At 36.5% G+C, this 12775-nt stretch overlaps 1 protein-coding gene across 4 annotated transcripts in view; it reads left to right on the top strand.

The window, feature by feature from the left end:
- Positions 1–12775, top strand: part of MAPRE2 (microtubule associated protein RP/EB family member 2) — a 201849-nt gene that overhangs the window by 73608 nt on the left and 115466 nt on the right. For 2 of the 4 annotated variants that reach the window (XM_069099895.1, XM_069099896.1), the window contains exon 2: positions 2918–3072. The exons of the other annotated variants lie outside the window; for them this stretch is intronic. In XM_069099895.1, the coding sequence (XP_068955996.1) occupies positions 3008–3072 (65 nt within the window). In that variant the 5' untranslated portion in view covers positions 2918–3007. The remainder of the gene's footprint in view (positions 1–2917; positions 3073–12775) is intronic. 4 annotated transcript variants of the gene reach the window in all.

A 12775-nucleotide genomic window follows, 5' to 3' on the forward strand; every position in this document is an offset into this window, starting at 1 on the left:
TGTTGTGATGGGGAACAGATATTAATTAACAGTTTTGTTACCTGCCACCCATTTTCAGGTCATAGATCCAGAGTGGCCTAAGAAAGGGACCTGCAATGAAAGGAATGGTGTTCCCAGTTAGGGGGACCCTGGGCAATGTACCTAGAAAGCAGAAGGAAGTTAAAAAATCATCACCTGCTATAATACAGCACTGTATATCAGAACCAAGATGCAGAACAGAGTCTCATTTCTAGCATTTAGTCCAGCCTGCAGGGGAATAACCAAGGCAAGAATCCTAGACAAAAAAAAAAAAACTCAATAGTTCTTATTAGAACTATAGAACTTGTAGAGCTCACATAAGGAAGGGCAGCAATCACATTTTGCCCTGGATAAGACCACTCTGGGAACACTGAAAACATGTAGATAACCAGCCTGTTCCTGAGATTTTGGAATAACACAACACTCAGTAACTCAAGAAAGTAGCAACAGAACCAGGCCTTCTCTTCAGAAGTGCCACAGACTCCAGCCCTAACATCATCTAAAGTCTGAAAGAATGAGCAAATAAGAAACAAAACCCACCATAAGGAGCTATTGAGGGGGCAGGAAAGGACAAAACAAAAACCTAGAAGGAAAGAATGATTCTAAAACAACTAGAAGCAAAACCTCAGAGAAAAACACAAAACTGGGCAAAAATTCAACTAGCATTCCTGAAAGAGATGAAGTAAGAGTTTAAAATTTTATAAAGGAAATGAGAGTGCTGGAAGGGAAAAAAATGGAAAAGAAATCAGAGCTATACAAGAAAGAATTAGAAAGGGAATTAACAGTTTGATACAAGAGTGTAGCAGCAAGCACCCCAGCGTCCCCAGGGTGGCTGCTCACACAGGTTCTTGGATCTGCTTTGATAAAGGAAAGCAACTCAAAATGGGTTAACAAGCTTACTTTAATCAGTCAAACATATATCATTTACCTCGTTCAGGGGAAAAAGGTCAGCACCCTGAACTTCAAAGTATACAGGCAGAATTATCAAGACAGAAACAGATCAAGTAGACAGTTTTCCAAACTGTCCAACCATTACATCCATACCAAATCAACATCTGGATTTCAACATCTGGGTTTTTCAAAGCCGGGGAGCTCTGGACAACGGCTTCCCATAATCCAGATCAAATCACAGAACACTTCTCAAAGTGAGCCCCAAAACAAAGCTACACATCAGGGCTTATATAGCCTTCTCCTGGCTCAGAGAATGTAACAACCTTATTGACCCACTGGCCAACCAAGAAGTATCTACTGAAAAACAAGCCTCCCACCCCAGGCTTCAGGTGCACTTCAGCCTAGGGGCAGGGAAGATCTTCCAAATTTACATTCCCATTATAAAGAGGTACAAAATTTTTCCTGAGCAGCAAACTCCTTGAAAATTAGAATGGACCAGGTATGGAGCCAGTGACATCATGAGGCAACAAGAAATATTAAAACAAAGTTTTTTTTAAAAACTGAAAAAATAAGGGAAAATTGAAGTATTTTGTATTAAAAACAACTGATATTTTATTTTAGATAACTACAAAATGTTTAAGGTGTCTGGAAGGTCAGCTAATACCATTATACATAAAGACCTCAAAAAAGCAATTACAAAATAGTCTTACAGAAAAAAGGAAAACCTAAATAAATGGAGGGATATTTAATGTTCATGGCTAGGTTGTACCAATATAATAAAAATGCCAATACTATCTAAATTAATCTAGGGATCAAATACTTCTTTATAACTCTATAAAGTATATTTGTATACTTTATAGAAATGTATAAAATAAAAATAAAATTCTTAGAAATTTAAAGAGTGCTGAACTTACAGTCACCAGACCTGAATTCAAATCCTGCCTCTGCCATTTACAACCTGTACATTTTGCTTCTCTGGGATTCAGTTTTCAGCTCTTAGATGCTAAAATTTTAACTTAGCTTTTTTTTTTTTTTAAACATTGCATGATTAGGAAATAGTATCAAGAGGACAAACATTTAAGCCTTTTTAATGAAATCTGACTTTTGGCTTTGACCAGTATTAGTAAAGCCAAAATGTCTTCTCTTGGCTCTGAATAAGTTCATGTTTTTGTATTATATGTACAAATGATAAAATAAGTATGGATATGCAGCTGTTTGGTAACTGCTGTGCAGATCATTGGCAGTGTTCCACGTCACTGCATCCAAATTTAGGGGGATCTTCACAAGTGCTATGAATATAGGAGGAGGCAGCTCATCAAATGATTTACTATACCCAGAGTGGATTGTTTTATGTGTTTGATATGAGCCGCTTGCCAGCATGTCGCTTCCACGTGGGAATGACAGGTCGGCCCAAGAGACTTTTCTTATGTGTACGATCCAGCTTCAGAATATGTCACCTGTGGAACTGGAAAAATTGGGAAAACCAGTTGGAAATATTCCATCTTGCCTAGTAAAATGTATGTAAAAAAAGAAACATAATTCTGAGGAATAATGTTTAAAATTCAAATGCAGTGCAGCTAAGATGGAAATAACAATGCTGTCATGTTCTGCTGTTTTTTTTTTCAGTCCTATAATTCTCTTTACATTTTTTTACACTGATGTTTTGATGACCTTAATACAGCAGTTCTGCCTTTAGTGAGGTAATTTGATGGGCAGAGGAAAATTTTTGTAGGAATTATTTCACTTTTGTCTTTGAATCTCCACATCCAGCAGAGTATCGGGTCCATAATAGATGCTTACTAAATGCTAATTAAGATCAAAAGTGAGTTTTTTGAGTGTTTTAGGCCCTTTGTGCTAGTAATGGTTTTGTTAGAATTGCATAGATTATGTCTTGATGGGTTATATTCTAATTGCATATTTACGTTATGATTATTCACTTATGTGAGTTTCCATTCATTTCTGGCATCATGAGGTTTTCTTTCTCTCTTTCCTTCTATTTTTTTTTAAGGCTAAATGGTAGTCTTATGATGTAACTATCACATTAAATTGGGTAAAGCAGCAATGTGGAACATGGGATAGAGGAACCCACTAAAAATATATGCATCTTGAGAGCAGCAACCATTTCTCTTTGTATTCCCAAGGCTTAACACAGTCTCTGTCAATGTAAGTACTAAATATATACTTGTCAACTGATTTAAAGATGAGAAGATTGTATGAAAGATGAGAATTGTATGAAAAGCTCTAAAATGTAAAACTGTACATCATATCCTGTTGTGTTCACTGTATTATATCTTTACCTGACACTGTCCTCTACAGCAGTTAGTTACTTAATGAAGTCTTGAGAGTTCCAGGTTATCAGTTAGCAGTAGGGGGACAGAGAAAAATGAGGGAACACAGCAGAGAAGAAAGGGGAGCCAAAGCTGAGCTGTCACCTTGCAAGCTTGAAGATGTAATAATGAATGCCTGCTACACCAACCACATTTTGAAACTTAAGCAGTGTTTCTCCGGAAGACAGAAAGGACTTTTATTTCTGGGGTTTTCATAAGGTCACCTGACCCAAGAGATAAGTGGCCCATTTCCTACCACAACCCAAAGGTTGAATAAACAGTGAGATCCGGAGACTTTCCTTAATGTGAGCTGTTGCTGCTAGATAGCATGGCTGAGGGGTCTTATACTCATTCTGTTTCCCAGTATTCTTTCTGTGCTTTGGGAATTTATCAGGGGTTACTTTTAACCTTATAAGTGTCAAATTTATTTAAATTATGAAAGCAAAAACCAGTAATGAACATTTTTAAAAATAGGGTGAAAGAAGCAGATCCTACACGCTCATACTATGAGTCTACAAAGGCATAGAGTTAGTGACCCAGTGACTAAGACAACAGGAGATAGGATTTCTTATCCTGGCTCCACTGTGGAGTGCATTGCTTAAATAACTCATTGACCCAGTACCCCACTTTGGTGTGGCAGGGTATGTGAATCTTCAGTGCTGAAAATTTCTATCCTCTTTGCCTCTTCTGCTGATCCAACTTTACCACCCAAACCTCACATCAAAAAGCTTTGTGCACCTCAGGAAAAAAAAATTAGTTCTCTAGAACAGGTAGGTAGCACAGAGGAGAGAGTGCTGGGCCTGGAATCAGGAAGACCTAAGTTCAAATCTGGCCTCAAATATTTAGCAGCTGTGTGACCCTGGGCAAGTCACTTCACCTCTTCTGCCTCAGTTTATGCATCTACTTCCTAGGGTTGTGTTAGGGATAAAACAAGAAAATATTTGTAAAGTACTTAGAACAGTGCCTGATATAGAAAGAGCTTAATAAAGGCTTGTTCCCTTTCTCTCAGTTTCTAAGGTAATATATACTTCTGGGAATATATGAGAGTTAAATTTGGAATCAGGAAAACCTGAGTGTGAATCCTGCCTTAGATATTTCCTAGCTGTATGATCCTGGGTAAGTCCCTCAGCCTCAGTTTCCTTAACTGTAAAATAGAGATAATAATAGCACTTGCCTCATAGAGGTGTTATGAGGATCAAATGGGGTAATAAATATGTAAAGTGCTCACAAACCTTAAAAAGCTCCATAAATGTTAACTGTCATTTAGTGCTGAAAGATCCCAGTGAGACAGTGACCTGCCCAAGGCCACTTAGGTAAATAAATAGCAGTCCTGGGATTCCAAATCTACATGTACCACATTGCCTCTCATAAGAGAACTCACAGAGCTCATAGGTGGTGCTGATGCAGCTTCCCCCCAAAAAATATGAATAGGAAGTTTGTGGCAAGCCTAAGTATCATAGCTTTATCAAAGGTTGACCATTACAGCCTTTGTTTTTGTCTAGGACTTTCAATCACCCTTATGAGTTTCTTCTCTTGTTTTTTATATACCGTTGTGCTTCTGAAGGTCCAAGGGTTAACAACAGTTTTCATTAGTATATTGCTAATTAAAATTTAATTGTGTGAATTATTAACCTGGTTGGTACACAATTTTTGACCTCTTCAGGAGGATTATGAAATCAATGTAGGAATGTGTCTCATACACAAGCACAATTAATTTGGAAAAAAAGTGTTTGGAAAGAAACTCTCTCTGTCCTATCCTAGCAATTAGAGTAATGGACTGACAGTAAAATCCCATTTAAATGATAGTGTGAAGAGATAGGATGAGCACCTACATTCACTCAATAAGCCAACTTACCTACATGGGGTTTTTTTTGGGGGGGGCAGAGTGGGGTATGATTTTATTATCATTAACTTTGCTTGATGGCACAGTGGATAGAGTGCTGGGCCTGGAGTCAGGAAGACTCCTCTTCCTGAGTTCCTATCCAGGCTTAGACATTTATTAGCTGTGTAATCCTGGGCATATCACTTAGCCCTTTTTGTCTCAGTTTCCTCATCTGTAAAATGAGCTGGAGAAGGAAATGGCAAACTACTCCATTATCTTTGGCAAGAAAACCCCAAAGATATGGTCAGAAAGAGTCAAGACACAACTGAAAAATAACTAAACAGCAACAACAGCAGCACCATTTTATTTGATTTTCCCTTTTTCAGCTGGGAGAGTGGTAACCATATATATATGAAAAGAGCTTTTTATCTTTCCTTCCATATTCTCTGCTGTACTTTGGCCAATTGGGTCAAAGGTACTAGAGAGTACCATGTTCTTTAGTGAAATTCCAGGTTATATAACATAAGTTAGAATGACTTCCTGCATTTATGAGTATATAATTAAGGGTGTAGGGGCATGAGTTAGCATTTCCAAATAACTTGTAACACTACCTTTCCTATCCTTCCCTCAATATAACTATAGGCCATGCCTCATTTTGGCTTTTTTACAAATGTAATTTAGGATTTACTGTTCATTTAATATTTAATGAAGTAAAGTTTCATTTTATGGAGAAATTGAAGAAACCTTCTTGAGGGTAAGAACTTTTATCTCTGTATATTCTGTCCTGTAGTAGTATATTTAATTACAGTGTAACAATAGACTACGGTGGCACAGGGGACAGGGACTCCTCTTCTTTTAGCAGGTCTGGTCTTTGGACTCAGGCATAAACCTGGTTCATTTTTGGGAAATAACAGCCTCTAAAGAAAAGTCAGGCTTTTTCTTGTATTTTCTAGTTCTTTATCCCCCAACCTCGGAGCTCCAGGGAAAATCATTTAAAATTTAGATTTGGTTCACATCTAGAGTCTCTCCCCAAAAGATGTGGAAAGATGCTCGATGTACAATGTAATTAGTTATAGGACAGCTATTTATTTTCTCCTTAACCCCCCCCAAAATTTTAAGCACAAAAGATTCATAAGTATACATTGACAAAGGCTTAAAATATAATATAGAAACCTATAACTCCTATTTGATACATAAATCTTAAACACATGGCATTTTTAGTGGTATTGCTGAATAGGCATTTCCCTTTTTCCTTTATTGTGCATAATATCAATTTCTCCAAGATCCATGTCTTCTGGCAAGCCAGGCTAAGGCTTGGGGTCATCTCCTCCTATTGATCGTCATGTAAAGTGCCACTGTGCTTCCCACAATGCATTCAGCTCCAACCAAAGAACCCAAGAGTTCTCAACTAACTGAATTCTTTAGATGTTTCCCAGGCTGAAAAGGTTCATTTCAGGATCACTGTTTGGTCACATACTCAGAGAATATGCAAGTAGATGAATCTAGGGCCTTAAACCCTGACTCTGGCTCAACTAAACAAGCACATGTTGCAGCCAGGAATGCTCATCTTGAAATGACTGAGTGGTAGATGAGGAAAAAAAAATGTTCTTAGTGGTAGCTCTTTTGAGCTCCATGGCCAATAAGGGGATTGCTTCGTCATCTCGGATCATAAGTCCTTCAGTCCTGATCTGCTTATGTTCTCCAGAGTGGTCTGGGGTCTCACCTTAGCTTTATGCGTTCTCCATTACTTGGGCTTTAGCTATAGCACATGGAGAGGAAAGAGGATTGCCCCATTATAATTTGTGATTGTTCAGTCGACCCCGTTTGGGGTTTTCTTGGCAAAGATACTAAAGTGTTTTGCCATTTCCCTCCAGCTCACTTTACAGATGAGGAAACTGAGGCAAGTAGGGTTAAGTGTCATGCTGCTAAAAATGTCTGAGGCCAGATTTGGACTCAGGAAGAGGAGTCTTCCTACCTCCAGGCCCTGCACTCTATCTATTATAAGAGGAACCCAATAAATTGATAAACTGGAACTCATCCAGAGGAGAAATGGTCAAGGGAGAACCATTCCGTACAAGGATTGTTTGAAAAAAATAGGGATGTTTCATGTGAAAAAAAATACTTAACATAGTTTTTCTCAAATATGTGAGTGGTTGTCATATGAAAGAGGGATTAAACTTATTCTTTTTTGCCCAGAAGAATTAAACTGGAATGAATGGTTCTATATTATAGGGAGAGAGATTTCAGCTAATTATGAGGAAAAACTTTCTAACAACTAGTGTTGTCCAAAAATGGAAAATGCTGTCTTGTGAAGTTAAACAGAGTCCCTGGTTGCTGAAGATCTTCAATCAGAGGCTATAAGACCACTTAAACAGAAAATTGTAGATGGGATTCATGCCATAGGTGGAGGGGTTATATTCCATCCCTAGGGCATGAAACCCTCATTCCAACTCTGTAATTCCATGAAGTGTTCATTGATGATCCTAACACTACTTAGATCCTAGAAAAATAAGTAGACTTTGATTAAAGTATTTCCTGATAGAAACTGTCTTTCTAATCTTATTGTTTTCAGCTATCTTTTTAAAAATGAAATTGCTTTAATTTTCCTTTTTGAAATTTTATTTAGATGAGGTCAGATATAGAATAGGATTTCTGTTCAGTTACTCACACTGTTTTCCAGATGCTAGCCTCATGTTCACATAAGACACTGTATAGAGAAATCATCCACTGTGACCATTTCTATTAACCATTCTACACATATGAATTTATAGAGAAATCTGAGAATCAGGAAGACACACCCACACAATTGCTTTCTGGTTAGAAATTGCTGGAGGACTCAACCTCTGGAGATCAGATAGTTCTGTCTTTGAAAAACTGCTTTCTAGATATCTCTTTCTGGCTAAGGAATTTTTTTTCTTATTCTCCAATACTTCAATGAATTAATGAACTAACTGATAAGTTCCTACCTCCAAGATCATAGCCCATCTATACCTTTTCACACTGTTAATTCTTGTCTGTGTCCTTTCATAGATCCTTCATAGAAGTACCTAGTGCTGCCCTTTCTATGCCTTTTACTATTTCATGGATATTTCATTTTATTCATGTGTAATCCCTTGTTCTCAACATATGGCTGAACTAAATCCTTTCCTATTCATAAATAATCTTAATGATGTATTTTATGCTACTTCTTATATGCAAATCATTACTGCTAATATACAGGATTCTAAATCAACCTACCATGCATCTCTCCATTGCTTTTTGGGTCATTCGCAATTTTAATTCCTTGGACATTATGGTGTTCTATGGTTAATGCAATCTTAACTTTATGGACAATTTTGTCCATTATATAGTAATATAACTATCCTTTTTTTGGTAGCCATATGGCATACATGAAGAGAAAATTGGTTTATTAAAACTGAGTTTTTATATAAATCCATAATCATTAAATGTTACGTGATTTTCCAAATGTGATCTAGTTCATTCTTCTCCTATTCAATTTTAGACCCATATTATTGTCTATCCACAGTATATATTCAAGATGTGAATATTGATAGACCGAATTGCTGACCTGCCCATCTAATTCTCATAATAGAATATGCATTCTTCGTCCCTTTGATGTTTTCTGTGTGAACTGTTAGGCCATCCTCTTTTGAGTGGCCTTAGATTTTATTGAGGAGGTTTTTCAGTCATTCAGGACTTTCAGTAAGGTGTCATCCCACAAATGTGGAAAACCTCAATATAGGGTTCTGTCTTCCATTTGGATGGAAGTTTTGGGATGGAAAAAGTTTTCCTACATTAATATAGTTATTCTCATCATAGATGACAATGTAATATTTGTACACTAATATTTTACTTAGTACAGAACATACTATATGGAGAGGTAGAAATGTTATTTAAGAGAACAGTAGATATGGTATACAGTGACCTTGTTATACTTTTTGTTAAGCATATAGATTCCTGTTTTATATATCATTTAATAATGATGATGATAATGATAATCAGAAGGAAATTAAACAAAATTATCTCAATGATTGCATGTATAAATAAACCATTTATGACCTTAATAAGTACATGGAAGATATGTAGTTGGGGGAAAACCTTTAAAGCTGCATTTTGCCCTACTGAATCCATTTTTTTTTATAACCAACAAACAAAAATAGAGGGAGATCTTGTATGTATCTTTCAGTCAGTTGTATAAAGTAGAAAATGATACCTCCTATATAAAAAAATTCACTTGCAGAAGTCTGCCTATTTCCCTATTTTCACAAGGATATCCTCAGTGCTTGTACAGACCATTCTTATAAAGACTATAAAGATGAGAAGAGAGGCTTATAGATCATGGCTACTCCTAAGTTCTTGGATATCTTTTATTGGTTAAAAAATCTATATGCATGACATTTTTCATATTTTCTCTTTCTTAATCTTGAATTTCAATCCCTGAATGTCTTTAAAATTACAGATTTCTTCTGTGTTTATTTGATCAAATCCACATATTCTTCTCCATTTCACCTCTTTAAGTCCCATTTTGACCTGTCCATAGATAAGGCACATCAAGTTCTGATATTTTAGAATCCAAATATTCCATTGTCATTTGTGATTAAAATAGGTAACTACAAAAAATGACAAATTAGTTCCAGTTTACGTCTACTTATTTTCCTTCTTTAAACCTAATCTATAATGCCCTGGCTTAATTGGGTTTCATGGTAAGATTTCTATAAGCTTATTTTTCCTAGGTCTTACCTTTTACTGTTTTGTAAGGTAATTCTTTTCATAAACTTGCATAATCCTCCTGTGAGATGTTTTACAGCTGAGCTCATACTCTAAACCATTTTTATCTTTGACTTTCATTTCACACTTTGTGGCAAAGAGATGAAGTGCTTGCTAAAAAAGGTTATTTCTGGCCTCTTTTGGTCTCTTCCTTGTGGCCATCATTTTATAGCTGTGTGCTTCTGTGGGAAATGGCAATAAAATCAATGGTTTTATTCTTATCCATTTCCCATTTTTCAAAGGCAGCAGCTTGTTTAAATAGGATGGGTTGGAGCTATTGCCAACACAAAAATTATTTCCCCATCTCAGCTTGTGAAATTACAGAGTGTAAGAGGCAGGTAACAGAGGCAACAAGGCATTAAGATTTTAAATGAAATGCAAATATGTATCTACATTTTATTATCCCTTTTATAAAAGTGAAGAATTTTATTTAGTCAAGTTTTATGGAATTAAAGGGTGGATAGCTATTGATTAACTAAAGGATTGGCCCCCATCTCTGCTGGTATTTTATTTAAAAAAAAAAAAAGGCAAACTCACTAGGGAGTGAATTAAGGCAGGAAACAGCTCTGGGGAGTGGGACCTCTGGCAGCAGAGAAGAGAGCCAGCAATGGATGAACCCAGTCATTCCTCACCTCTGATGAGGAAGGAATTTCCGTCAACATAGTGTCTTACAGTGAAACTCTATGCATAGTAGGAGAGTCAAAGAATCTCTGAGGAATGTGATTTCTGGTGTTAGAGAAAAGATCCAGCTATGAAAGAAGACAGTTAGTCCTGCCAGTCATGAGTCAAACTACTGAGGAAGCCTAGCCAAACAGCTGTCCTTGTAGAGAAGTTGTATCCAAAAAAGGAATAACATAAAGGCAACATGAGGGGTCCTGTAGTACCAGAGAGATAGATTGCCTTGCCTTAATATTAGGAACACCATATAGTCCCTATATGTGTCCTCTTTATCAGTGTATTCCCATGTGCCTTCTCTTCCATTGGTTTTGCACATATTTATGAGAGAGTATGTCCCAGGTTTGTGGAGGAGTGTTTTATAGTTACTTTTCTTACTATGCCAACTTACTAAATGCTGTCAGTTTGAGCTAATTATATCCATAGGCTGATTATTAAGGGAAAGCACTCTAGAAGGGATTTGTGAGTTTTATAGTTTAGGTGTGTGGGCCTATTGAGTATCTTGAACCTGAGATAGTCGCTGTTACATCCCACACCCCAGAGTAGGAATTAGTAGGGTAGCTCAGAAGGAATGATATACATCCTTATCATTCTTCTAATTTTGTGTTGATTTTGACTTTTTGTGCCCATCAAATATCTGATTGTATATCAACAGGTTTTGTAATGATTTCTATATCCACAGCCAATTATTTTCTGTCAATATATACTCACTTTCATTTTTTATGACTGTTGGTTACTTGCCATTTCCAGAGGTCCAAACTCTCTTCTTCAAAAAAGGTATTTGTGACTTATAGGAACAAGGTTTCTGAGTAATACATAGGCCGTGTGTATTTTTCATTTCTTGATCCCAAACCATATTTTCCAACATTTTAAAAAGTCTTTCTTTTTGCTCTTCTTTCCATTGAAACCACCGTTTCTTTTTTTTTTAATTTACTTTTAGTTTACAGCATTCAGTTCCACAATCTCCTAAGTTTCAAATTTTCTCCCCCTCCCCCCACAGCAGCATGTAATCAAATATAGGTTCTACAGATACCTTCACGTTGAATGTTAGTCTTGTTGTAAAGGATTACAACCAACGGGCTGAACAGTGAGAAAGAAGGGATAAAACAAAACACAACACAAATGAGAGAGCACAAATAGTTTGCTTCAGTCTGCAAACTCTGTAGTTCTTTCTCTGGATGTGGATATTCCTTTTCCTCATGAGTCTTTTGTAGTTGTCTTCTAACCTTGTATTGCTGAGAGGAGTCTGATCGATCAAAGTTAGCCGTCAGACATACGATATGTCTGTAATTGTGCACAAAGTTCTCCTGGTTCTGCTCTCCTCACTCAGCATAAGTTTATATAAGACTCTCAAGGTTATTATGAAGTCTGTCTACTCCTCATTTCTTATAGCACAATAGTATTTCCATTACATTCGTATACCACAACTTGTTCAGCCATTCCCCAAATGATGGGCATCCCCTTGATTTCCGATTCTTTGCCACCATATATAGAGCTACTATAAATATTTCTATACATATATAAACCACCATGTTTCAAGGGATGTGTTGATTTAGTTTGGCCTACTTTGTCATGTTCTTCATAGAATTTCTTTCTTTCTCATCCACTGAAATAGATATTGCCATATAAGATGCAATGATCTTCATATTGGTCTTTTTTCTCATGCTTATGAGTACTGCATGGTGTGATGACCGAACTTCCCATGAAGTTATATCTCCTATTGCTTTTTAGTGGACGGTGAAAACAATTCCTGTAACTCTTTTATATCTTTTTTCTAAGTATAACCTTCCTGCTTTCCTTCCTTTTAACTGCAGCTTGTCTTCTGATTTTCATTACTGAGCTTATTTATCTTTAAATGTGATTCATGACATTATATGTCTCCAAATTTATTTCTAAATGAGATTCAGATCCCATCAGCCCACTAGTCTTTGGTCCAGGATCTCATATTTAGAGTACCAGCCATTAAACTGGTGTTTATTACAATAGAAACATCACATTTCTGTCCCTATGTCCCTTTCATGGGTCACAGTAGCCAAAGAATTCATTACTTAGAGGCCAGTCTGTTATTGATAAGCCTCTTTTTAATTAGCAGGACTATTCCTCTACCAGCAGGTACAATCTGTCTCCAGGACTTTTCATGAAACCTTTCTAATCCCAGATTTATTCTAAGCTGAGTGATGGAGGAAGACATGTGGGCTAGGGGATTTTATGTGGTCTCATCTGTCTAAATCCTTTTTTTTTTTTTTTTTTTTTTTTTTTTTTTTTTTTTTTTTTT

This window comes from Petaurus breviceps, unplaced genomic scaffold (genome assembly GCF_028583685.1).
Source record: "Petaurus breviceps papuanus isolate PSGF00001 unplaced genomic scaffold, PetGlider_PUasm1.0 38, whole genome shotgun sequence".
NCBI lineage: Eukaryota > Metazoa > Chordata > Mammalia > Diprotodontia > Petauridae > Petaurus > Petaurus breviceps.